Source organism: Argopecten irradians, chromosome 3, assembly GCF_041381155.1.
Source record: "Argopecten irradians isolate NY chromosome 3, Ai_NY, whole genome shotgun sequence".
Taxonomy (NCBI): Eukaryota; Metazoa; Mollusca; class Bivalvia; order Pectinida; family Pectinidae; genus Argopecten; species Argopecten irradians.
Genome location: NC_091136.1, coordinates 49,609,969 through 49,637,468, shown reverse-complemented (window position 1 = coordinate 49,637,468; position 27,500 = coordinate 49,609,969). Strand labels below are relative to the sequence as shown.

At 34.0% G+C, this 27,500-nt stretch overlaps 1 protein-coding gene across 6 annotated transcripts in view; it reads right to left on the bottom strand.

Moving 5' to 3' along the window:
- Positions 1-205: 205 nt before the first annotated feature.
- LOC138318936 (serine/threonine-protein kinase MRCK alpha-like) overlaps positions 206-27,500 on the bottom strand; it is a 69,320-nt gene continuing 42,025 nt past the window's right edge. Inside the window, exons 18-43 of one of the 6 annotated variants that reach the window (XM_069261755.1) lie at positions 26,662-26,786; positions 26,237-26,339; positions 25,771-25,922; positions 25,085-25,162; positions 24,802-24,865; positions 24,299-24,620; positions 23,935-24,006; positions 23,700-23,764; positions 23,211-23,350; positions 22,885-22,966; positions 22,521-22,664; positions 21,885-21,957; positions 21,403-21,465; positions 20,934-21,023; positions 20,130-20,453; positions 19,881-19,988; positions 18,452-18,532; positions 18,020-18,117; positions 17,711-17,798; positions 16,080-16,188; positions 14,653-14,772; positions 13,137-13,239; positions 12,727-12,877; positions 12,257-12,399; positions 11,123-11,239; positions 5,705-5,843 (exon numbers count right to left, since the gene is read on the bottom strand). In XM_069261755.1, the coding sequence (XP_069117856.1) occupies positions 11,153-11,239; positions 12,257-12,399; positions 12,727-12,877; positions 13,137-13,239; positions 14,653-14,772; positions 16,080-16,188; positions 17,711-17,798; positions 18,020-18,117; positions 18,452-18,532; positions 19,881-19,988; positions 20,130-20,453; positions 20,934-21,023; positions 21,403-21,465; positions 21,885-21,957; positions 22,521-22,664; positions 22,885-22,966; positions 23,211-23,350; positions 23,700-23,764; positions 23,935-24,006; positions 24,299-24,620; positions 24,802-24,865; positions 25,085-25,162; positions 25,771-25,922; positions 26,237-26,339; positions 26,662-26,786 (2,985 nt within the window). In that variant the 3' untranslated portion in view covers positions 5,705-5,843; positions 11,123-11,152. Of the gene's footprint in view, positions 5,844-10,489; positions 10,519-11,122; positions 11,240-11,930; positions 11,956-12,256; positions 12,400-12,726; positions 12,878-13,136; positions 13,240-14,652; positions 14,773-16,079; positions 16,189-17,710; positions 17,799-18,019; positions 18,118-18,451; positions 18,533-19,880; positions 19,989-20,129; positions 20,454-20,933; positions 21,024-21,402; positions 21,466-21,884; positions 21,958-22,520; positions 22,665-22,884; positions 22,967-23,210; positions 23,351-23,699; positions 23,765-23,934; positions 24,007-24,298; positions 24,621-24,801; positions 24,866-25,084; positions 25,163-25,770; positions 25,923-26,236; positions 26,340-26,661; positions 26,787-27,500 lie in introns of all 6 variants that reach the window. The other 5 variants (XM_069261757.1, XM_069261758.1, XM_069261753.1 and 2 more) reach the window with 5 other exon arrangements.

The following is a 27,500-nucleotide window of genomic DNA, read 5'->3' as shown; positions in this document are numbered from 1 at the left end:
CTGATATGTGCCCCGTATGTAAATGTTCCTTGGGGATTGTGTGTCAGTTCACTCAAGGGCCAGAATTTCCATTTCAATCATGTTATCAAATGTGATGGTTGGGTACTCTGGTTTCCCCCCATAATACCACCCATCCAGGTCATCATAAGTAGAAATGCCTCAAACAAGGCCATCTAAGCCACAAAATAAAACAAATAAATTTGCATAGAAGAATTTATGTAATTTTATTATTTTTGCGGTTTTATTTTACCATTTCTTGCACTTACATGGTACTGATTTGTGTTATAAAACTATACAATAATAATAGTTATAATTGGCTAAGCTCTCCGTACAGATCTGTATGTATTAGTGGTGGGAACTTTGCAATAATAATAAACCTTCCTTGGGTTATACAACTCCAAAGCAAAAAACCATTGGCTGTATCTACAAGGTGGCTGCCACACCTAAAATCCGCACAGAAATTTCGGCAAAAACAAATAAGATTTCACCAAAAATAACACTACATTGCATACAAAACTGTACATGCACACGCACACATTCACACATACATTGTAGTTTATAAAACTGAGGATAAGTAACAAGAGCTATACACAGGATACATTGGTACCATACATTGGTACTATACACTAGTAGAAGGAGGCTACAACTAGACTGTCAACATTATATCAACAGTAATAAGGGGGGAGAAAATCATTGCACTTTTATACTTCATTTCTATGGAAGAAATGTTTTGATTCCTGAAAAAATAATAACATTCAAACAATGACAATAAAAGCAAACGTGGAGATATACAAATGATATGCAAAACGTGCTCATCAATCAATTGATATTCTTGCATAATTAAAACTTCAAGCTAAAAATTTACAATAATGAATTAAATAATTATGTCTTTTTTGTCTACATTTGATCCTCACATGACAGCACCATGTAATGCTCACCGTCACAAATTGGGAGCCACCCGTCTACTAGAGATATCTACCCCTCCTGACAAAGTACCTATCCTTTCCGCTATGCCTCACTATTAGTACCTTTGTGGTTTTGTCACTAGAGTTACCTACCCCTCCCAGACTACAGTACCATAGACTTTCCTCTACATCCCCACTGTCAGTACTACAAATCCTCAAGGTACCATAGTCCATAACTAACCACATAAGGTCTACAAAGTACCGACACCTGCCTAATCTAATTTAATTTCCCAAATCATAAGAGTTTAATGACATCAGTATTTTAGAAGCGAATTAATGTGTGAAGTGTTTTACTATTATTATATATAACAGTTTATCTATTGATTTATCTAAATCGTGTGCAGGAATATTTTGAATATATTTGGAAAGTTTGAGATTTGATAGTGGAATGTGGACAAGGATACACAAATTGTATTGAGGTCACAGCCCTGGCCTGCTACAGACCAAGTACAATAGATATAGGTCAGCTCTTTGTAAGAGTAAATTATTAATTTCTTGGTTAATAACGAGAACGAAAAAGTAAAATTAACAATTTAACTCTGTTTATGCACTAGAAGGATATAAATACCAGTTCTAATACTATGATTTCTTACGGGCGGGACATCAACCAAAACAATCAGCGAGCAAACCAAAGGCACAAGCGACTTCGTCTCTTCCTCAACCATATCACAAGTCAATTAATTAATTATTAATTAACAATCAATTAAAAGGCAGTTATTAATGAATGAACTTATTTCATTCAAAACACTGCTGTTGTTCAGATTCACTTAAGCAGTATGTAGATATAAGATTGTGTGTTTCATATGTGTATTTCCAAGTTAAATGGAATGTATTCTACAACTACAGTTCCTCCCCTTATCACTTGTCATATGACAGGGATAAGTCATGTGACGAGAATAGAAACACAAGATCTATAAAGAACCTTGTGATGCTGTGTGTAAGTCATCCACGAAAAGAAAACATGACAAATACATATCATGCTAAATAATAACTAGAACTTACTTTGGATACTTCTAATAATAATCGTTTTCAAATAATTTTGAAAGACCTTCAAGCTTTATCATACAACATAACAGTAACAAATCATCACGTCGTGCATAATACTGACTCGATATCACCATAATATCCAGTAAAACTAACGAATCTAAAGATTTTTTTTTAAAAATCAAAGAAGGTAAAATATTTTAAAACAACCTAGCTCATGATTATTAATATATCTTAACCAATTTAAAAATTAGGAAATTGCAAAATTACCAGAAGATCCTCATCTCCAAGATAAATTTTATCTGTCTGTTTTTTATAATTGATTTCTTTTCTTTGATACTCTTTCTCATATTTGGAAACAATAGTAAAAGACTACAGGAAAGTATTTGGATAACATTATCAATGACCACAGCAAGGCTTTCATCAACAGCAGTGTGTATCATATTTCATATTGCATAATCATAGTTTCTTCAAGCTTTCTCTACAGTATACAACATCAAATGAATCACATTGTGTTGGGGGACTTTGTGAATCGCCCTTAAATAAATGGAATTGTTCACATGTACAATTCAACACTTTTAAATGCATGCGACCCTAACAATAGATCACTTCAACGAAAAATTTATGAGAAAATTGTGGGAGACAAAAAGCATGTTCTTTGTTCATCATGAGACGCGATTCGAAGGATTGATCATACTTAACATGTCATGTCTAGTGAAAAACTTTCCCATTCATCAGTTATTCATTACTAAGATCTCCAGGAGAGACCCAACACTTTCCCTCTCACATCACATCTTCACTAGTGTCTAGTTCTCGTATAGAGAAACTAGTATCACATCAAATACAGTAAGTATCTCTGTTCAGTAGACACCTTCTCCTATCAGGTATTCACACTCCCACACAGGCATTCGTCCTTTCACACCACATATCCACTGTCTAGATCTCCAGTAGAGACACTAGACACTTTCCATAACATCATGTATTGTATTCACCACTAAACCTTCCTCATATAATTTTACAGAAGTTACTGTGAGATCCTTGTGACTCATTATTGGGCCAAGTTATTTGTGACTTAAATTGTGAATGATTCATTGAACATATATAAATAACTTAAGTCACACTGTATTGTAAAATAGCACACCATAAGATATGTTGAAGTAAACGACTTTTGGCTAATGTTCTACTCGAGCTTCCTAACTTTGATGAAAGACTTTTTACTGGTAGGGCACATACGTTATCATTTTAACCAGTAATGAAGGGTGGCAACTTTAATATTTTGGCAGTATATATATTGTGACACAGATATGTGTTTCACAGAAACACGCACATCAAGTTAGGTAATGGGACTACACATTTTCTACCATCACATGAATACAAGAGGCCCACTGTCCTTTTTCTATCACATATTCAACATTTACTTACAGAATGTTTTTACAAAGATGTCCTACAGGTTTCAAATATATCATTAAATAACCCCTTAAAACTCCAGCAGTGCTTCTTCCCATGACCTTGAAACAGTTTACACAAACATCTTACAGAACAAAAACAAAATTAAACCACCGATGGAAACAAGGTTTTCATGTAAATCCTACTGTCTGTGTGAGTAATGGAATCGGTGACCCTCGGCAAGAACAGCGATCACAGCACTGAGCCAATAACACGATTATCACATAGATACAGAGGTTGGGATCTCACAGTAACCCTGCGTCACTCCCATCACACAATCTCACTCTCGCTCAGCAAATCTAAAGGAAAAACATTATTTTTTTTTTTGGCAAATTCACTTATCAACAATAGCTGATCACTATGTACAGAACATTTACATATATGCATTACAGATACACTACGTTAATATACATTTGTACATGATTAAGGCTGTGTCACTTGGTTTAGTGTTTTAAATACATCTATATGTACAAGCTACTATGTGACCTATTAAAGCCATCTATACAATATCCTAGGAGGATTTGTCGCATGATATATATAGATTTATATATATATAATATAAAGCATGATGTGTTTTGACTATTCTGAGAACACAGGCGTAAGCACTAAGAGTCACACTCTTTTAAATCACCAATTAAGGTTGGATAGAAGATTTGTTGAAAGAGTAAATGTAAGATATCATGCATTGATAAGTTGCCAACCTCCTGGAAGGTCAGAGTTTAAGATCAATTAGCCCTATTTTCTTTCCCACATTCTCACCCATATCAATTTGATTGTTATTGTTTTTCAAGAGTACAAATCCATACAAAAAAAGGTAAGTCAAAATTTAGTTTCATTTGTATTCATTGTTTAGTTTTAGATAAAATGACTTCTAATAAACATGTGAATCATACAAGAATGATTCCCCCAGTGTCCTGGACTTACAACAATGTTTAACACAGATATCACTTTCAGTTACCCAGCCTTTTAATAAACTTGGAAAAAAAGTTTTGTGAAACTGAGATTGGACATACAACTGGTAGTCAGTCTATATAGTGGTAACAAAGGAAAAATCAGATCAGCACTGGTGAAACATGTACATGTTGGTGTAAACTACCTACAAGTCAGTCACGTTAATTTTTAAGTTGTTGTTCAAGAAAGAATCACAAAACATCATCTTCTGTTTTAGCTTAAAGAAATTCTTGATATTACTAGCAGAGTAAAATATCTAAACAAATTTTCTTTGATATAATAATCAAATTATTAATAAGTATATTGGTGTTTAACGGTATGAGTACATTAATGTTTTCTAAGTATTATAATGATATAATGCTATTGAATGTAATGGTATATGATAGATATGTGGACTTTTATAAATTTCATAGCTGAATACCATTATTGGCATAAAGCACTATTTTTAATAGTCAAAAATGGCTAATAATCTTAATTAAACAATCTTATCAAAAGGGTTTAAAAAAAAATGACCATTTTTCCTTAAAAGATATTTTTGAATTATCTTTCACCAAATAAAGGTTGGTACTGTCTGACTTCATCGTCAGGACTTGGCCGTGAATCGACTATAAATGTAACAATGATGAAGGGTACGCAGTGATGATACACACAAATCACATCACAATAGTCACACCAGGATGAGACAGGTCTGACTGTGGCAATATGTAGGCTAACTATAAAACATCAACCAAAGTAACACCAGAGATCACTCCTTACAAACGGTTAATAATCACTTTGTCATACAGGAATAATGTTAAAGCCATCCAAATATGATAGTCTCAGACATAATACATGATTAATGATTTCTTCATAAATATGATTAAGGAATTCATAAAGTTGCCATGATTAATAATGCCGTAGCTAAACATAATCTTGTTTTTTAACTTCACAAAATATTGTTTTCTACACAGTTTATCTTTAGGAGTTAAATGACATTCATCTTAATATTACAGAAATGAAGACAACATGGCTGACTCCAGTATACCTTGGTAATGGATAGGAAACCAAGGGGCTGTAGACAGAGTGTGTCTGCTACAGGTAAATATATAGGACTAAATATATATGGGATAATACCGAGAAAGTTAATCATCAGCAGTAAGCAAGCTTCCCATTGCTTTATTTTGTAGATGTAAAATGCTGCAGTTCCTCGGCTCTGAGATAGATGTTGTAAGTGACTACATCAGTATAACCACTACAGTCCTAAGCCATGTCCTGATGAGCCGTGATGGCTTTGTACAGCAGACACATGGGAGTGCAGATGATGAAGATATCACCAGGGCTGTATCTAATGGTGACCTGGGCCAATCAGAGGCGAGTACAGTCCACCTCCGGGTCATTGTCGCCGGGGTCTCGGTCCTCAGATATACTACCGCTGGTGGAGTGTGGGGGACTACTGAAGTTACTGTTGGTGGAGGCGAGAGACAGTCTTGTACGTGGCTGCTCATACCCATCCCCATCCTACAATAGAAACCCACAAGTTAACACACAAGACATACTCTAAAATCAAGCAGACATTTTAATTATATCATGTGATATATTTCAGCTCTACAGAAGCGTTAAAAGATCAAGAATTCAAATTCAGATATCATTATAAAGCATTGATAAATAGCATATGGCAAAGTGTGATGTAAGTAGTAAGCACTTTTACAACAATAGGCATGAATACTTCTAAAATATATTGTTATATTGTTTTGTTTTTTCTTTTCTTAGTTAACTATGAAATTCTCTTCCTTCATTTAAAGCAGAGTAATCAAATTAATATATGTGCAAGCGAATTCACTTGTCTTTCGTTAATGACAAAGTGTTTTCCAAAATTGTGTCCAGATGCATATGAACTTGGTGAAGTTTTTCTTGCAATGTTAGCACCATGCGTTTTGAAAAACTGCTAAAAAGAAGAAAACAACAATGTAGTTTTCTTCTTCTAATTATCTTTGGATCATTGCACAAAATTCAAAGTAAATTAAAAGTTACTTTCTTAAAGTATAGCAAGGTATACATTTTGAAGTACACAAACTTACATAAATGGAGCGTAAATATTGTATACTGTATGCTATACATAGTTATAACTATTCATCTGCACAAAAACTGACCAAAGAGAATCAAAAGTCTGGTCAGATGAGATATTCAAAGTTATAAAGTTTTATGACTATGAATCACCCAACATCTATTAAGAAGCAGGATAATAAGTGAATGCAATTGTCATGGTGTGCGTCAGGTTGCTGATCATGTGTACAGCAAAAGTTATAGGTCAGAAACTAGCACTAGGTATGATAGAAAGGCTGTTGTTGATGAGTCATATCAATACTACCACTAATCTTGTTTCACAATACTGATATGATGCAGCTTAAAGCTTTCATCTTTTTAACTTACAATCATGTATCTACACATGTACACTGTTTTTCATTCAAGAGAAACATTTTTAACTTACAATCATGTATCTACACATGTACACTGTTTTTCATTCAAGAGAAACAATCTGCTAAAGACTACCTATAAGGTTAATAAAAAGTTAAAGATAGAAATCTGTATGGATGCAAAATATATATTAGCTGGCTATAATAATATTACAATAGCTATTTTGATTCATATTTAAAGCATTGCTAAAAGCAATATATATCACAAGAAACAGATACAAAATGACAACATCTGAACTAGAATGTATTATATCTACACTTTGATGTTAACATATATTATATGTCCTCCAGTGTAGAATGGAGAAGACATTACTTCAAACATCAAACTTAACAATTAAAAGGTGAAACAAGTCATTATAAATTTGTACATTGTGTACATGTTCTGTGAAATGCTAGGATCATAGTGGCACAGGAAATCAATACTTTGTTTTTAGTGTATAAAGATTCAAACAAAAGTGTCTTCAATAGCACACCATTTCTGTGTCAAAAAGATTCAACGTGGTCATTGGACATTTACTCATTCTAACTTCATTGTAAAATCCTGACTAAAGCTTTACATGTTTAATGTTGTTATTATCAATTTGGGACAGAAGGTGACAGTCAGTGTTGAAGATTCTGTTTATCTTGAACCATATGGTTCAAAGTAATAAAGAACTGAACAGCATACATCCCCAGGGATCAGTACTCGGGCCTCTTCTTTTCCTCCTCTACATCAACGATATCACTGATAATCTTTCAACTAATATCAAACTTTTTGCAGATGACACCTCCTTGTACGTAATTATAGATGAAAACCCAGCACAAGCAGCTCAAGCACTAACAACTGACCTCTCTAACATTAGTGAATGGGCAAAAACATGGGACATCAAATTTAACCCTAACAAAACTAAATCAGTACTATTTTCCAGAAAACATAACAAAAACAGCCCCCCAATAAACTTCCAAAACAATCAAATTACTGACACATCTGAACACAAACACTTAGGGCTTACACTAAAGGACGATGCATCATGGAAACAACATATCCTTAACATATATGAAAAAGCATACAGTAGATTAAACATTCTTCGTTACATTAAAAATAAAGTAAATCGTCAGTCATTAATTAAAATTTACACAGCATTTATTAGGCCAATCTTAGAATACGCAGATATAATATGGGATAATTGCATGCAACAATCAAAAGACCTTTTAGAATCTGTCCAATTAGAAGCAGCCAGAATTATTACAGGACTTAGGTCTGGAACATCTCACAATAAACTTTATACAGAACTTGGATGGGAAACACTATCAGTAAGAAGACACAAACACAAACTAATAATGATGTACAAAATAATGCATGGCCTATCACCACAATACTTACAAGATATCCTAAATCCTTTCAATAACATTAACAATCAAAACAATAATGGCTATGCTCTCAGACAAACAAGAATATTTAATCCACCAATATGCAGAACTAATAATTATTTTGATAGTTTCATCCCACTAATGTGTCACACTATAAACACTTCTGATAACAATCTCTTTAACTCTCCTTCTCTCTCAGCCTTTAAACACCAACTTAATAAAGATGTCCCAGTTGTAATTGAATCGACCAAAATTTTTAAAACAGAAGGTGATAGAAGAGCTAATATTATTCTTTGTCAACTTAGAAATTTGTGTAGTAATCTTAATTCCCACCTATATACTGACCATCTATCTGATGATACATCTTGTGCTTGTTCTTTTGAAAATGAAACTATATCCCACTATTTCCTCGAATGTCCTTTATATGACCAACATAGACTTTCCCTGTTCACCTCCATTAGTAGTTATGCAAATCATAACCATATTGATATCAATATTCTTCTTCAAGGCTGTCCTGACTGTGATAAAACTATAAACAGACAGTTACTTCACGATGTTCACCTATATATAGGTAAATCTAGACGTTTTAATCTCTATATGATTTAAATTAGCCATGACATAAGTTTTTGACATAAGTTTTTGAAATAAGCTTTTGAAATTTTAAGATTCTCTTAAAAAAAAAAAAAAAAAAAAAAAAAAAAAAAAAAAAAAAAAAACCAACAACATTTGAATAACGTTGTATAAATTCTACTCTAATTATCCTCTGATAAAGATATACTTGGAGTATTTTGTTGAGCATGGTTGTTTTAATACGGTTACTTTGTTTTATTCTATATACAGCATACACTTATCTTATTAAAAGAATATACATGTATATTTTCAATTATTTTCAGGAAATTTAACAGTATTGAGAGCAATGACAAGTGTATATATATACACATGGACTGTTGGTCATTGTCTGTCAATATCTGAGTAACATTTGGTCTAATTAGTAATATAACATGTTCTTGTATTAAAATAATAGCTGTATTTGTATTATGTGTGTTGTGTGAATGGAGTATGCAAAAGAGTTATCTCCCTTTATCTGTTGTAAAATTTCATTTCAAAACTTAAATATAAAATCTATAATTGATGTAAGTTTAAACTATTACTTTTGCCACCATTGGAGAGAATTTATATAGGCTTTGCCTGTTATTTAATCCATTTGACCTGTAACATCTTTGTCAATAAAATTTGTTGAAATGAAAAAATACATCAGATCATTTATGTATTTTCACTATAATATTGCCTATAAGATACTATGTTTTTTTCATCTAAGAAAATTATCATATCAATGCTAACAATAAATTAATCACAGTTAGCTAACAAATATATAGTTTAGAAGCTTACAATAATAACATACTCATAAACTGTAATAAATAGACAAAGCTATACACATAAAGCCCAGTACAGAACTATGTATTGATGTACATTGTCAACACCTTCACTTCTGATGTTTTAAACGCAATACTATATTATAAAAAATGAAATTTATAGACTATGCAAACTTAATTTATTACACAAGACTCATTCATTTCTCTATAAGATCCCCCTATTATCTAGATTAGGTTGGAACCCCCCTATTATCTAGATTAGGTTGGAGCTTTTCCAGGTTTATGAGCTATACCAGGTATACTATAATTTCTCGAAACAAACTTAAGTCAAAATTTGACTTAAGTCAATTTTATCAACATAAGTTACATAAGGAGAAAAACTTAAGTTTTGACTTAAGTCTGTACTTTTGTTTCGAGAAATACCAGGTATACTATAATAATACTACACTACAGCAACATTTAACTATTCTACCTATCACCCAAATACCTGCTACCCAAGTCATATGTTGACATCAATTGTTTCTAGTAATATTGGAAACATTACAGTTCTGATTGGTTGAATAACCGCAGCCAAGTCTTTTTCACTGTTCCCCTGTCGATTTTCCTTATGATATATTAACATGCTTTGTTTTTCCTTAACTAAACATTACCATGCAGAATTGAACAATTTCACCAAGGTGAGTGTGTATGCTGTTAATGCTGCACACAACAATGTTCTATCAATGTAATTACATATTCCTAACAAACACTAACACTAATGCAGACAATACTCAACATCTCATTTGCATCAGAATTTTGATCTCCAGAAACCTAAATCTACATCAAGCCATCAGCTTGCAAAGCTTTCAAATTTAATTAAGAGATTTATATATGATGCGAAAATGAGATAGCCAGTAAGCCTGCTGCATCGATTCGCCACATTATACACATTATTTTCATTCCTAATGAACAGCTTCAAATATACTACCTGTATGTGTTCCTTCAAAATTCGAAATCCTAGTGGGACAGAATTTAAATAGGTCTAATTGATATAGGATACAATGATATGTACAATAAACTGTTTTTCTGTTTAAAACTCAAGAGAAAACAAACATGCAACAACATTGAAATGGTAGTTCCGTCCACCTGCCCATCGGTAGACAAGGTAGGGGAGATAACTGTGAGAGAACATGCCAAGAGGGAGTGACTCATACCCTGAGAGATAAGGTCAGAGGTCATGCATGGCTGTAACGTAAACAACAGGTTGTCTATGGTGAGAATGACTTGTGTGAAAAATATCCAAGATTTCAAACACAATTTACTGGCTTCCAATGTTTCTGAAATAGTTCTAGATAGAACATAAATGTTAAGATTTTTTAAAATCTATTAGAATATAAGTCATTATTAGAATAATTGATTATAGAGAACATAGAGCAACAATTTGCACCAAAATAAAAATAAGAAGAAAAAAAATTACAGTGTTTTGATGTTAATACTTAAAACCAGACATTCCCACCAAAGCATGAACAGAACAAAGTGAAACATGACTGAGAAGCAGGGGAGTAAGGTAAAGTTTGTTAGGTGTGTACAATATATAAACATGGAAGAAAAGTGTAGAAACCTCGGCTACATAATCTGTGTGCTCATTTGTTCAGTAGTTTTGCCATGTGCTTTCATATGTATGATTGGAAACACTGCCACTAACAGACTCGCGCGACCCAGGGGGACCTTTATACACCTGAAGGGAAGCAAAATGGATTATATAGTACACCATTAGTAACGCCGGCCAGTCACGCACGAGAGAACTGATGAAGAACATATTACATAGACGTCAGTGCATACAATATACACACAGTGTGTGCAGACATAGATTACAAACTTCACAGGGTTCAGTTCTACTCATGGTACATCAAATTACTATACTCAGAACAAACCAAACATGTTGGAAGAAATTTTGACTTGCAGATCTTTTCAAAATTAAGTCTTTCTTAATAGTGTAAGAGAATTTCTGTTTTCTTGCATTATATCTATAAAGATTAGAAATGATTTACATTCATATATACTGTAAATCAACTATGTTTTGTGGCTTCTAAATCTCACGATTTCAATTTCAAAATAAGTTTGTAAAGATTAACAATAGCGAATTTAATCATTAAACTTCACAATCATCTTCCAAAATGACACAAAGATCTGCAAGTCTTCTTCCAGCCTTCTCATCTTGATAAAATCAAGCACTCTCTGTATCTTACAGGAATGTGAGTTTGTTCACAGTACAGTACAGTAGCCCACGAGTTAATGAGGACACTGTGAGGACTGAAATAGACTATATAATAAGACATGTACAAGTCATGTGGAAAACAGAAACCTGTAAGTGACAGTACGAAACAGAAAGGGCTTCATGACACAAGGGGAACGTGGAATATAATTACCAATTCACCATAATTATATGTTCTACTATTGTGTGGTTAAAAAGAGAAAAAATGAGAAGTGTTTTGTGATTTCTGATATTTCGTGAACAACAACAAGAATCATAATAATTCATTCTTCATCAACTGGCAAGAACTTTATACTATAATCAATATTTAACTATGATACATATTATGGCTTTTCTACAATAGCATTAAAATGTCTAAAATTAATGTACCTCTATCAATGCATTATTACACTGCAAAATATTCTGACCAGCCTAATCAGTGATGACTGACCTAACAAGCCAATTAGGTGAGACTAGCTAGGTCCTGGCAGCTGTGCTTACCTCAAACATGTTACTGGTGACGTCGGCGAAGGCGGACTGGTCATGGTGAGAGGACAATTCGGGACTATCAGAAATAGACGAGGTGGAAGACGTGGGACGTGCCCCACCTCCGACTTTGGACGGCGACTCACGCCTAGCACTTCCTGTTACCAAACACACATTACATTATAACATTCAGGATACCTTCAGTCAAATATGTATTGTAGATTTTGTATGGTGTTACTGCAAGCTCAACATTTTTACAAAGGTAAAGATAAACTATATAGTATCGTGCCAATATAAGGTTTATTCTGAAGAATAAGGCACACAAAACTTGAAATGGAATTCACAATCTATATCAATCATCCCTTTCATATTGAAAAACTTAATTAACAAATATGGTAAATATTGAAGTTATCAGCATATAAAATGCCATTAAAAAACGTTATTGATGATGGTGGTAAATTCAAAGTAAAGTCTATAATCCTCACCGTTTGACCTACCGTTGGGTTGTGACCGGGGCCCTCTGACCTGTGCCTCCTGAACTGACTTCATACTCGGGTGAAACATGCTCCGCACTCTTTGTTTCATGGTAGGGTCAGGGGGTGTTCTCTCTGCAGGAGCACTAGTTGATGCCGCCGGCTGGTTAAAGTAGTAATATATACATGTAGCTTGATTTGAAATATATAGTCGAACCTCATTCACTTGGATTTAGTAAGGTCATGGTAAAACATGGTGAATAGTTAGTTCAGGATCACCAAAAAGTTTCTAATAAATATGAGTTGTTAGTATTCAACAGTTTTTACCAAATCAATTATAGAAATATTCATTATCAAATCATTCATTCTTATATGTAAGGTGACATATGATGGATGATGATCTGTTGATAAAAGTATTTTACCTTAGGAAGATCTATGAGGGACTTCATATCCATGTTGGTACCCATGTGAGCTACATGAGTAAAGTTGGTTGGACCAGAGATTGTACGTGATTTTCTATCAGATCTGTAACACGATACATAGATGATTACATTTCACAGATTTTTAGATTCTTTAGATTTTCTAATTTCAAGCAAAAACCAGTTCATGAAATTAACAATCTTATAAATACATTTTTCTGGGCTTAAAGTATTCAAATTTTTTACATTTCTTAATCCAATGATGGGGATATGGTGATTTATTGTGAATAAGAAAAGTTAAATAAATATCTCACTGTCATTGTCATTACTGATTGATATGAAAGTTTCCTTTGACAAGAAAAATGTTAAAATTCCTTTTTTTCTGCATATACTTTCAAATGCTTAATTCCCTTTTTCTGCATATACTTTCTCATAAATACACAAATACAAAGTCAAGCTGAAGCTTTGTGTAACCATTTTCAATCTTGCTGCCGTGTAATATGCTTTCAGTCACACATCTACAACCAATTACTAATCCAGAAATGTTCTAGCCTTAGTTGTTTTTCCCATAAATTTCTAATGCTGGAGAGAAAATATTGTGTGTCCTGCTTTCAATACTGTTAAGCACAATCATTTTTAACAAGACACCCTAATATACTATTATCTAGTGCGATTATAAATTAAAGTTTATTTTTGTGCGGTGCAGAAGATGACATGGTATTGAGAATTAGTGCATATTGTGCACAAGGTTTCCATCATGTAAAAGGCAGGCCAATCAGCTTGTGTCATGTAACATTTTAAATGGGACCCTTTTGTGCAATTAATCTTTCCATGCTTTCTGAAATGTAAAGTAATTGGCCAAGGAAACTTTTATATCAATATCTGATATGTGACAAAATTGGATTTATTTTCTATTCTTTAAATGTTGTTATATTAACCAACACCATGACTACTAACTAAACTTTATAAAATTGTAAAATTTATTTCATACAGTTAACTATGTAAGCATAATAATTGGCAGATCCTAAACCCTAAATGATGAAGACAGCCTCAAATAAATGTATACATTTAGATACTGTAAACAACTTCAGCTTAAATGTATTTTTCCAGAACAAATCTGTTGATGTTTCTGAGCGTTTGTTTTCAAAAGTATCCCACAAGGACATTGCTGCAGTCCCATCACCAAACATCCACATGTGACCACATGCACCCAGGTAAGACATAGCAGGAGCCAGGCGGCAACATAAAAGCATTTAGTCATACTGTACAGGGTTGTTAAATGTGAAGAAAAAAATAATACAAATTAGCCATAGAAATGGATCTCAAGCTGGCTGACATTTCAATCAAATAAGACAACATGCACTTAGCTGGATAAAATAAAAGCAACATGCACAGCTGATGTGGAAGATCTGTGATTATACATAAAGGGAAGAAAAAGATACATTCTGAGGATTACAAGGGAAGCAGGCATACATGCACTAAGCCACTACATAGTACAATGATACTTAAGACAGCTTACTGGCCGTGGGTTACTGTAACTGGTATTGGTATGCTTGAAGAAAAGACCTGATCTGGACCCATGTGGGCTACATGGCTGAATGATATTGGTGCAGAAATTTCACGAGATCGCCGCTCGGGCCTGTAGTCAACACAAAATAGCAGCTGTCTTGTAACTCCATGTCAACATTCTAATTGTAATGGGAACCTTTTTGACATGTACACCTTTTCAATAATATGGTTCAAAATGGATTGAAAGAATCAGTGGATTTCACATTTTAAATTATCTTCTAAATATGACAAAAAGTACTATCGGTTAATAAATATGGAATAATGTGTATAATAACCCATAAAGAACCCTTGAATTGCTGATTTGGTTTTCTCCAAGATACTGCTTATAGCCTAATTACAACCAAGTAAACTTTTTGTAAAGTAGGATAGGAGGAAATTCCTTAAAACTGGTATGGAAGTCTAGATATATTCCTAAAACAATCTTTAAATGGCATTTGTTTCTCTGAACTTCTTTGAATGTTTACATCCAAATTCAAATCCAACTTTACTGTATTAACCTACATTTGTAGTTTTACACTGTTCAGATTGACTCTACTCTTAGTGATGCCTTTACATGATGGGTATATGCTTGTTATTCCCATATGTGTAGAGTACAGGAAAAAGAATTGACAACCCAACATCAGAGACAACCTAAGACATTAATATATAGATCTAAAACCAGCATCGGCTTGTCAATGATAAACAACAAGAAAGACATTAGTGTATGCCAGAAACATTCAAAGAAGAGATATATTTGAAGCTATTGCCATGCTATCAACATATTTTTATCATGAACTAAATTATGTAAAACATTGTCCCTAAATTTTACTGCAGTACAGACAAGCTGATGCTATAGACTACATGTGTTTGTGCAACCAAATTTTACACCGCACTAATTTGTATGTATCTATCTGTAGACTTGTGATGTAAATGATCGTTAGCAGAAATGTTACATATAGTTAAAACATTGTGATTCTGGTCAATAACTAACCAGTTCCCCATTATACAGAACAGTTAAACCTTATTACAGAAGGTAAGTCTATATATTGTATATTGTAAGATATATGTAGTAACGATAAGCAAATAAATAAGAAACATGCTGCACATCATATCAACAGTCATTAATCATAGATCAAATTGGCTGCCAATTTGCAACTGAAGAAAAACTTGAAACATTCAGTTAGCCAAAAAAATATAGCATTGAAAATAAATCATTCACAACAGATGGCAAAAGCTGTCAACTCCTGACATCTTGGTATCAATCCGAAGCATTCCTTTGTAAGATCATTCCAACTCTTAAAATCAATGTCATCTCCTAATTGTTATTTAATCAGCAAACCATCTAACATTCAACTAATAAGAGCACAACATTTGACAGGCAAAAACCGGCTATCTCACCCCTTGGAGCCCCGATCGTGATCTTCTCTCGTCTTGAAAGAGAATCTACGCTTGTTCCTGTTGACACTTCTGTTTTTGAAGATTTCCTTAATGGCCAGTCTTTCTTCTTCTGTAAATTTCAACATTTAATCATTCCTTCTAAAATCAGCTTATATGATAGAATATTCAGTTTATAAGAGTTAATCTATAAACAAGAGATCCCAGAGGGATCTTGGCGCCCACCAAAGAATGATTTATGTCTGACAATGGAAAGAGGATCTTTTCCCTGCTTTTCAAACTTTTTCAAACACACTACATATAAAATTTGAGACAGATCGCTATAGTACTTTCTAAGAAAAAGTGGTAACAAACTTCAACAATGAAATCTAAGATGGCGGCCGGTTGGCCATCTTTTTTACCGATCAGTCCCAAAAAGCATTATGGAGCAGTCCTTAAAGGTACTATGCACAACTAGGGTACAAGGGGAAACTTTGCTTGGAATTTGAGAAAGATCCCTTCAGTACTTTCTGAGAAATAGCGATAACAAACTTTAACTATCAAAATCCAAGATGGCCGTCGGTCGGTCATCTTGTTCACCGATCGGTCCCAAAATGCAATATGCACAACTAGGGTTCTAGGGGAACCTACATATGAAATTTGAGAAAGATCCCTTCAGTTCTTTTTGAGAAATAGCGGTAACAAACTTTTAAGTCATCTTGTTCACCGATCGGTCCCAAAATGCAATATGCACAACTACTAGGGTTATCTAGGGGAACCTACATATGAAATTTGAGAAAGATCCCTTCAGTACTTTTTGAGAAATAGCGGTAACAAACTTAAACTATCAAAATCCAAGATGGCCGCCTGTCGGCCATTTTGTTCACCGATCGGTCCCAAAATGCAACATACACAACTAGGGCCCTAGGGAACCTATATATGAAATTTGAGAAAGATCTCTTCAGCACTTTTTGAGAAATAGCGGTAACAAACTTTAACTATCAAAATCCAAGATGGCCGTCCTTCCTTCGGCCATACTTGTTGACCGATTGGTCCCGAAATGCAATATGCACAACTAGGGTCCTAGGGGAACCTACATATGAAATTTGAGAAAGATCCCTTCAGCACTTTTTGAGAAATAGCGGTAACAAACTTTAACTATCAAAATCCAAGATGGCCGCCTGTCGGCCATCTTGTTGACCGATCGGTCGCAAAATGCAATATGCACAACTAGGGTCCTAGGGGAACCTTCATATGAAATTTGAGAAAGATCCCTTCAGTACTTTCTGAGAAATAGCGGTAACAAGAATTGTTAACGGACGGACGGACGGACGGAAGACGACGGACGGACGGACGGGACGGACGGACGGGACGGACGGACGGCGGACGGCGGACACGGACGAAAGGCGATTTGAATAGCCCACCATCTGATGATGGTGGGCTAAAAATATCTGTCTTAACTCCAAAATGAGTTAATTCTACTGTACTGTTGGAATTCTTTCCGATATCTTTGTGTGTATCTAATATCAATTAATTTACATGGTACCATAACTAGACAAGGAGGCTTGTGATGGGGAACAAGATTCTCAAAAGGAACCTTCAAAGGAATGTAGTATATACTCAAAATGCTTAAAGAATCAATATGAAGATGTTACCCTGGTGGACATTCTTGAAGTGGATGATGTGTTGGGAGTCCATCATATTCATCATGTTCAGCGAGCCATCCCTGTTTAGGGGCTTTGTCTGTAACAGGATCAGAGTTTCTCAGTTACTGGACAAATATTTATACAAATGCATACATTATATATCAACTGACGAACAATTTGTAATCTATATGCACAATGCACAAGTAATATTCATATGTATTTTTTTTTTTTTTTTACTTTTAACATCACCATTGTTATTAAATAAATCCAAAGACTTCCACCTTTTGAAAACAACACTTATGCTATTCTGGCTCTCACCTTTTTCAAGCACATAGTCTGGATCCATTCTGCTGTATGAACATCGAACACAAATATGGCATTTTCTGAATAGCACATGAGGTAGGGATCACTGAATGCTGAAAAAGTAGAATATACATTTGAAAGGAAAACATAATATGGTTTTAAGTAGACATACAGTTGGTTTAACAAGATCAATAGAAATTGAGTAGGACTTCACTGTATAGATGATTTATTCTTTAACACTAAAGCTTACACAAAGGTGTTCTGATAAACAGGGTTTCAGCAAAAAAAATTAAATAATTCATTTTTATACACTCCGATTAAAATCTATCTGTTTAATGTTAAACAATGAGATTTAACGGACATTCTTTCTGGGATTTTAACTCTGTGAAAACTGATTTTGATAATATGCTTCAAATATGTCAATACTTGACTGATGTGATAACTTACCAACTGCTGTTGGAGGAGCAGGCCACATGAGTTCTTGGGCTCTACTTCTTCTACCGTTATTGTCTACATATATGCCCGAAACTGCAAATAAACACACACTTCATTAGTTAGGCAAACTGCAGAAGAATACCTGGTAGTCCTTCAGTCAGAAAGCTTACTGATATTTAAAGTAATTAGTTATGCATGTCAAAAGTATAACTGCCATTATGTAAAAGCTAATAACATATCAGTATGAATTTAAAACAAATCATCACAAATGAGTATTTCTATAGCACCCCTCTGTAATAACTTACGATTAGATACTAATAGGCACCCCTCTGTTATAACTTACCACTAATGCGAAAAGGCACCCCTCTGTAATAACTTACCACTATATACCAATAGGCACCCCTCTGTAATAACTTACGATTAGATACTAATAGGCATCCCTCTGTTATAACTTACCACTAATGCGAAAAAGGCACCCCTCTGTAATAACTTACGATTAGATACTAATAGGCACCCCTCTGTAATAACTTACGATTAGATACTAATAAGCACCACTCTGTAATAACTTACGATTAGATACTAATAGGCATCCCTCTGTAATAACTTACCACTAATGCGAAAAGGCACCCCTCTGTAATAACTTACCACTATATACCAATAGGCACCCCTCTGTAATAACTTACGATTAGATACTAATAGGCACCCCTCTGTTATAACTTACCACTAATGCGAAAAAGGCACCCCTCTGTAATAACTTACCACTATATACCAATAGGCACCCCTCTGTAATAACTTACCACTAAATACTAATTGGCACCCCTCTGTTATAACTTACTACTAAATGTGAATAGGCACCCCTCCCTAATAACTTACCACTAAATACTAATATGTACCCCTCTGTAATAACTTACCACTAAATACAAATAGGCACCCATCTGTAATAACTTACTACTAGATACTAATAGGCATCCCTCTGTTATAACTTACCACTAAATACTAATAGACACCCCTCTGTAATAACTTACCACTAAATACTAATAGGCACCCCTCTGTTACAACTTACCACTAAATACTAAGACACCCCTCTGTTATTACTTACCACTAAATACTAATAGGCACCCCTCTGAAATAACTTACCACTAGACACTAATAGGCACCCATCTGTAATAACTTATCACTAAATACTAATAGGCACCCCTCTGTAATAACTTATCACTAAATACTAATAGGCACCCCTCTGTAATAACTTACCACTAAATACTAATAGGCACCCCTCTGTAATAACTTACCACTAAATACTAATAGGCACCCCTCTGTAATAACTTACCACTAAATACTAATAGGCACCCCTCTGTAATAACTTACCACTAAATACTAACAGACACCCCTCTGTAATAACTTACCACTAAATACTAACAGACAACCCTCTGTAATAACTTACCACTAAATACTAATAGGTACTCCTTGGGAGACAACTCCACTGCCTGCAGGGAGTTTTGTTGCGACTGTATCACAAACTGCAGACTTGTGTCCTCAGAATTTACAAGAGCTGAAAAGCATAATGTATTCATAAATTAACTTTTAAATGTCACAAATACAAAATGTCTGAAACATTCTTTATGATCAGATATCTTTTTTTTCCACTTGATTAATTGATCACTGACATAATGGTCATCTAACACAAACTTACTCATTGGTGCGGCGTCACCTGTGACACTGTAAATTGCAAAGTATGACGGGTAACCCACACAAAGTCTTTCATTCATAATTTCTATAAACTGCACTTGTCCCGGGACCTGAATGTCTTTCATTTTCCTATACTTCTGTCGTGTCTTGTTGAGTTCGTACACCTGTATAGTCCGTTTTATAGCTACACACAGACATGAGCAGCAGCTCTGTCGGATAAGTCCTGTACAGAATACACTGCAGCCTTTACTCTCCGGGATCTTCACAGGGTCACCATCATGTCCTTCCAACGCTGACACGTGTAGTAACTTGATATGCTTCTGTCGACCTGTGGTAATAAAACAAATAATCTCTTTAATTTTGTCGAATTGGATATAAGATTCCAAGATTCCATGCAAGACAAACATCAAATGTTTATTTTAGCATGTCTGTCTTGATTTGAACAATGGATTCAATAATTTGCATGCTGTAAACTTACTAGTTTAAGTAGTAATCATACTTATTTCAAATTGGTATTTTTAAGCCAGCCATTACGGGCTACAATATGATTGTAATATTGTATTTTTTTCATATTTAAAGTATAGTCATCATTATAAATGCACTAATTAACATATTCAAAATAAAATATTGCACAAAATTTGGTTTCACCAAAATATGAAGCATGTTTTCAGTAATCACATATTATTTTGAGTGAAGTATATACTTTTCATTAATTAAGCTTCTAACTAATAAAAGATTGTTTTGAGGGAATCTGTTCTTCAATATGTGTGGGTATTCAGCTCAGCTTACTCTCCGTAAGGTCACTCACCACTAATGAATACCACAAGCTGTTCCTCCAGAACCAACTCCAACTGATAGACCGTCTTCTTCTCACTGCGGTCACCAATGCGGATTAGCACTGTAATCAATATATATTACATGAGTATTTTGGCACTTGAAAGCACTTGGGATGATGTTAAAATTGAGATGATGAAACTTTCATGTATATGATGATGATGATGATAATTATAATACTGCATCAGAATTTCACAACGAATATTGAAAGGTTAAAACATTTTTGTCATAAGGCCTTTGAGTGCGTATGTGTGTCAGATAAACTTAATAGAGGTGAAAATCATTTTATATATATAAATAAAATTAAAATGCATGGTATGGATATTCTCATTACAGCAATGTCTTAAACAAATTCATTTAAATGTTATATTACATGTCATACACGACTTGGTGACAGCTGCTCTTTGAAGAGAAATCAACAATCCTCTGAACCCTTTACTTACCATCTTTGTTCAACTGTGCCACATACAAGCCCTCCTCTGTCCCCATCAGGATTCTGTCTGGCTCTGTGTACAAACAAATGGAATCCTAGGCACATTTTGTATAAGCTAGAACTGTCTATAAAATATATGTTTTTGATACACAGGATGAAATGCAATGAGACAGGATTGGATGGGACAGGTGGTCATGGTTAACATTACATGCCCCACATTTAATTACAGAGCCATGACAAAAACAAGTTTAAGTTTATATTTTAGCGTCAACAATGGATAATCAATATCCTGGTAACCTGTCATCTTTCATTTGCTTTTTTATTTAATTGATATGCTATTTGTTCATTTCATTCTCTGTCTTAAAACACAGTTTTCAGTGTCTTTGCACTGATGCGCCTCAGACTATCCAACATTTCATATAATAGACCGTTTTCAGCTTATATCCCTTGCTTAAAACTCTTGAACTTTGAACAAAGCATGAGGAGACTTACCCAAGATAACAGCTGACAAGCAACTCTTCACCAAAGACAAGGAGTTGTCATACACCTCCTGTGCTTGGAAGGCCTGAAACATGGCAGTGATACACAAGGTTACAGCAGTATGTAACAGACTAGGTTTGATATATAAAATTATAGCCAATTTCACACAAATTTAACAACATTACTGACAAATGAAGCAAGGACTTTCTAGAAAACATTTCAGGTTGATCTTTAATACGGGGGTTTCAAGATTCCAAAATGATGTGAGTTCATTACAATTTACACATCGATTAGTCCAACCATCCGGTGATTATGACGTCACAAAACTCACTTCAAATGATGACGTCATTATCACCAGATGGTGGGACTAATCAACTGTAAATTGTACTTTACTCAAGTTGTTTTGGGATCTCGAAACCCCCATATTCTAAAAGACCTTTCATCCCTCATGCAATAAAACCATTATCACTATTTTTTGATGACAAAATCTTTTGGAAAAAAACTTTTTTAGGAAAATATTGACAGATAGCTGAGTAATATCACTGGTGTCTGGCTAAGTCATTTAAACTATTTACATCCAGGGTCCATCATGATAGTATAATAGTTAGATCATACCATTCTTATGGTTACATACTACAAATAACTTACCACTTTGTCTGGCAGTTTATTCTTGCGTAGAAGTTTGTGCAGCTCATTGAGAGCACCAACCCAACGATGTCGCTCCTGTTCACTTTCAGCTAACATTAGAACTTGGTGTTTGCTTCCTGGTGGATTCATCTCTGAAGTTGTTACCTGTACAAAGATAACATACTTATCATCAAACAGTCAAACATACACAGAAGTGGTTTAATGAATATCATATTAAGTTTTTAAACTACAGAAATTTGACATGAATAAATTCCCTAAGCTGACTTTAATCCAATGTATCAATGCCTTTTTCCTGTTATACAATTATTGATATCTCTGTTCACAGATATAAAAAGATCCCTCCCATTCACAGCCATAAACTTACTCTAAATATGCAAGGTATATCCTTTTTGTTGGCATGTATCACATCTGAAGGTAGTACTGGACTGACGGAAAACTCTTCATCTCTGCAAATGACAATGATCACACCATAACATTTTATAATTAATATGATATAATGTTTAGTTTCCTCTGAAGATTTTTTTTTCACAATTTTTAAATAAAGTCTATCTTGATCTTTGTGAAAGTTTAACCTTGACATTTTTTCTTCTTCAAACTATTGCACACAATTATAATCACAGCATTTAGCATTATCTACAGAATTAAATTCATTCCTTCATAAAAATTGTTCACAAAGAAAGACCATCTTACCTCATATCTAGGATTTGCTGGACTATATGACTGGGAGAATTCCGGTCAGGATAAATGTTGTCATATAAAAATAATTTAAAATCACAGACTACAACAAACTGTTTGACCCATCCCTTCTTTATTCCTCCAAATCTTGGCACCTGCAATAGAAAACAACAACATTCAGTACAACTTTAGTTTATTTTTGTTTTACATTCTAATAAACTAGAATCATTGAAGACTGAGCCAGTTCTTGGAGGTGGAGAAATGTCGTAATACTGAGAGGAAAACCATGGAATAAATGTCAAATTACGCAAAGAAGGTTTTTGAATTAGTAACCAGGAGTTGGAAGGCTCTTGGCAAAAAGTCAAGACACCTTAACCATATGGTTATTAAAGTTCATCCAGAATATATTTGAAAATCACTTCAACAAAATGTTGGTAATTTTTTATTTCAGATGAAGTTTAAATATTGTTTATAATCTGCTGAGCGACCAGATGATATACTCACACGAACGTATCCTTCATAGGCTGTTCCTATACCCTTATATACATCTATTCCTAAACGACGTTTTGCTGAAAATGGGAAAGAAAACAACACTTTAATATCGTATCTTTTTCATGAAGTAAAGAACTTTATATAACTTTTGCATATATGTAAATTGTCAGCAAAAATAACACAAGTTATCTCCCTTGAACTATCAGGGAAATTGAAAGTATTTGACCTTTTTGTATACGATACTTACTCTGGTCTGGCGGAACAGGACAAATGTTGGGTGCTTTCTCTATACAGTGTACATGACAGGTGTACCCACACTCTGAAAACAGAAAATAACAGATGTATTTATTTCTCTTCAAACATTTTTGACTCTGAACAGCATTGTTCTTACAAGCAATAGGGCAGGATAGTTTCTATAAAACTCTTAATTGTATCAGAAAACCAAATATCTCTTAAAGTGAAATTCAGTAAGAGTGAAAATTTTTCATTATAAATTTTCTCTCTAATATTTACTGAAAAAAAAACATTGGATTGAATTAGAGCCTGATGCCAGACATGGCAATAAGTTAAAAGTAATGTTAGCTTCAATCATCACTATAGCTTCGCCTTACCTTCACAAACTGTGCCTTGCCGCTGGACGCCGATCATCAGGGACGTACACTGGTTACACCTGAAGGGTGTGGTAAACGTCTTCATGGTGAAATTGTGTACTTTCTGTTGTGGTGTAGAGCCCACCTTACTGGCTCCCCACGGCTGGTCATACACCTGTTCTGATGTGGACACTTGGTTGGCAGACATGTTAGTGTTCGGTACACTATCACTAGGAGCCTCGGAGCTAAACTGTAGGTCTGACCGCGAGTCAGTCCGCGAGTCTGTCCGTGATAAAGCATCCTCACTCACACTGTCTTCATCAACCATGCTGTCATTTTCAGACTGAAACCAGATATCAATGGAAAGTCAGTTATAAGTAATTTAAGAAAATGTTAATCAGCACAGGAAAATTATTTAAGACAATTTATGACATACTTATCTTATCAATTAACTTAAAATGTTTTGTTTTTGTTCATTTTTTTACCCAATATTTGTTTTAGGTTTCACAGTTAAGAATACTCACATCATTTAGAAGTGAAAAATGACCCTTAAAAAAGTTCATTAGACTGGAATCACCTGGTCTTTCTCTGTAAAACAGGAAAATCAGACATTATTCAAAAGGTCTTAAATCTCATTTCAGTATCATTATATAAATTGGAGCCATGCTACTTCATAACTGCTTTATTGGAGAAATCATGCAAAATTCATTGTCAAATAATAATGTCTTTCATGTTAATGCTTATTTCATAAGATACTATATGATGTAATATAACAAACTTCATGACTTATAGAGACTATAAACTTACATCCTGTTAAAATCGTCCTGGAGATCCTCGTGATCCTTCTTCAGCTTGTCAATGATAGCCTCCAATTCTAGGATCTTACTGTAAACATCACAATCAAATTTATTGTAAAATAATCGTTATTTCAAGCAAAAGTCTTCCCTTCCTTTGAAATAATCTAATAGCTAGTTGTTCCTATCAAAAGCATTTAACAGATCTACACCAAATAGGTGTCATTATCATTTATCTTGACTATTAGACGTATCCTTACAACGAGACAGATGCTAAAGATAGTGTAAACCAACTTTCTTTGCGAATTTCACAATCCGAGTAAATTCGTAAAACATTTATCTTTGTGAACTAACATCTAAATCATGATACTGGTAGGAATTACCAGTCATTTTTTAAAATCCACAAGTGTAAATCGTCCTGAACTTGTTTTGAAACGGAAATCCTGAAATTTAGGAGCCGCCAAACAAACATTGTTTTACAAATAGATAGTGTACAACAGCTGATAAAAGACACCTCTAAGCGTACACTAAGCTCCATTTCATCACTAGCTTAACAGCTTACAATTAATTGTAAATATATTTTCTTTTCAACTACAATTGTTGTGAAAGAGAATATGAAAATATTCTATATCAACTGTATAACATAACAATATTTAGTGATGATTTGACAACTTTACAGGCCAGCCAGGTATTACTTACGTCTCTCCAGCGACATTAGCAGCTTTGACTTTGTTGAGTTCCTCACTGATTTGTTGCTTGGCTTGGATCTCGCTCTGCAGACTTGATTGTAGGTTCAGCAGTTCCATCTTATCGAGCCTTTGAGAACGTCTGTTTCGCCATCGCTGACGATTCTTTGAAAAATTAAAAGAAGCCATTTACAAATGATGGCTAGTTAAATTAATGGCTGTTGTCATTATTTTCAGAACTTCTACAATTTTTTACAATTTTTATTTATGTGGAATTGAAAATCCTGCATATAACTTCATATTTATGCATTAACCAATAGATGTGCAGGACAATTAATGTAAACTGAAATTTGCAGAAAAATTATCCTTGAAAATTCCATTATTTTTTTTTATATTTTCTTTAAACAGCTACTACTGTTTGAGAGATCATTAATATTAGTTAATAGAGCATCTATAAAAGAGTTAACATGCACACTTACTGAATCGTCCGAGACTCCCATTACTTTGAGATTTTCTAACTCCTCTGTCATTTTGCTTGCCAGTGCTTGTAAGTAACCTCTAGCATCTTTTTCATCGCTCACCCTACAAATTTACATAACAAGGTTGAATTTCATATATAAAGAGTCAGACCAAGCATTTAACCTAGAGTTATGTACAAGTAATTTCCAAACAATAAAGGAGATTAGCGGGATATGTTCTTTATCAAAGCTTTTTTGACACATCATGGTGTGAAGGCATGTCCTAATGATGACAATACTTAAGATGAGATGTCTACCATATCCAACCCTAGAGCTTATGTATAAAGCTTGTTCAACATGGAACCAGGGCTAAAAGACAAAAAGTGGGTTTTGAAATAGTGTAAAACAATTTGGTGAATAATAATTTTGTAAAATTAATAACTAACCATTTAATAATTTCTGAAATCTGTGCTTCCCATTGGGCGACGGACTCTCTCTTTTCAAAGATATCCCGCAACTCTTGTTCTAATGAGTTCTTCTCTTGTACCAAGGAATTCAGCGCAGATTCTTGCTGTAAACAAAAAAGACATTATCAATAGAAATAATATCTAAGTATTGAACTTTTAGTTCAGCACTTTCTTATCCATCTACCATCAGAACTTTTACAAATGATTCATATGTAGTGATTACAAGCAACATCAGTTATCTATATCAAATGGTCAGATTTTAAATTATCATATAATTCTGTCAACTTGATAGTGATATCTCAAAACGAGCAACAGATTTTAATTGGTCAGCATCGACCAGGCTTGTCAAATACTGATTGTGACAGGCCAAAATCTTCCACAAGGTTTGAAATTACCCCAATCTATTAGATAGCCCCACATTTAAATTTCTCCAACACAAAAAAAAGACCAGACATGTATGTCAAAACTTATAATATTAAGGTTATGATATTCCTTATTTACTACACATATATTGATGACATCATGTAAACAAGTACTTCCTGAATGTGCAATCTGCCAAACCATAAACAGAGATATCACTCACGGCTATAACTAGTGACAAAGCAGTGAAGGTAGGAAAAATCATTATCTAATTAAAGTACAAAATTATGTATTTATCTTGGAGGATTGATTGAGTAATAAAAATGCATATCTTTTTACAAGTATGGCAGACAGCGATCTCTTAACTTGGACATAAAAATTCCGACGTCAAGTTTTCCAGTGTTTGATCACACCATCCACAATACCATAGCACATATACATCAAATTAATGTCATTAT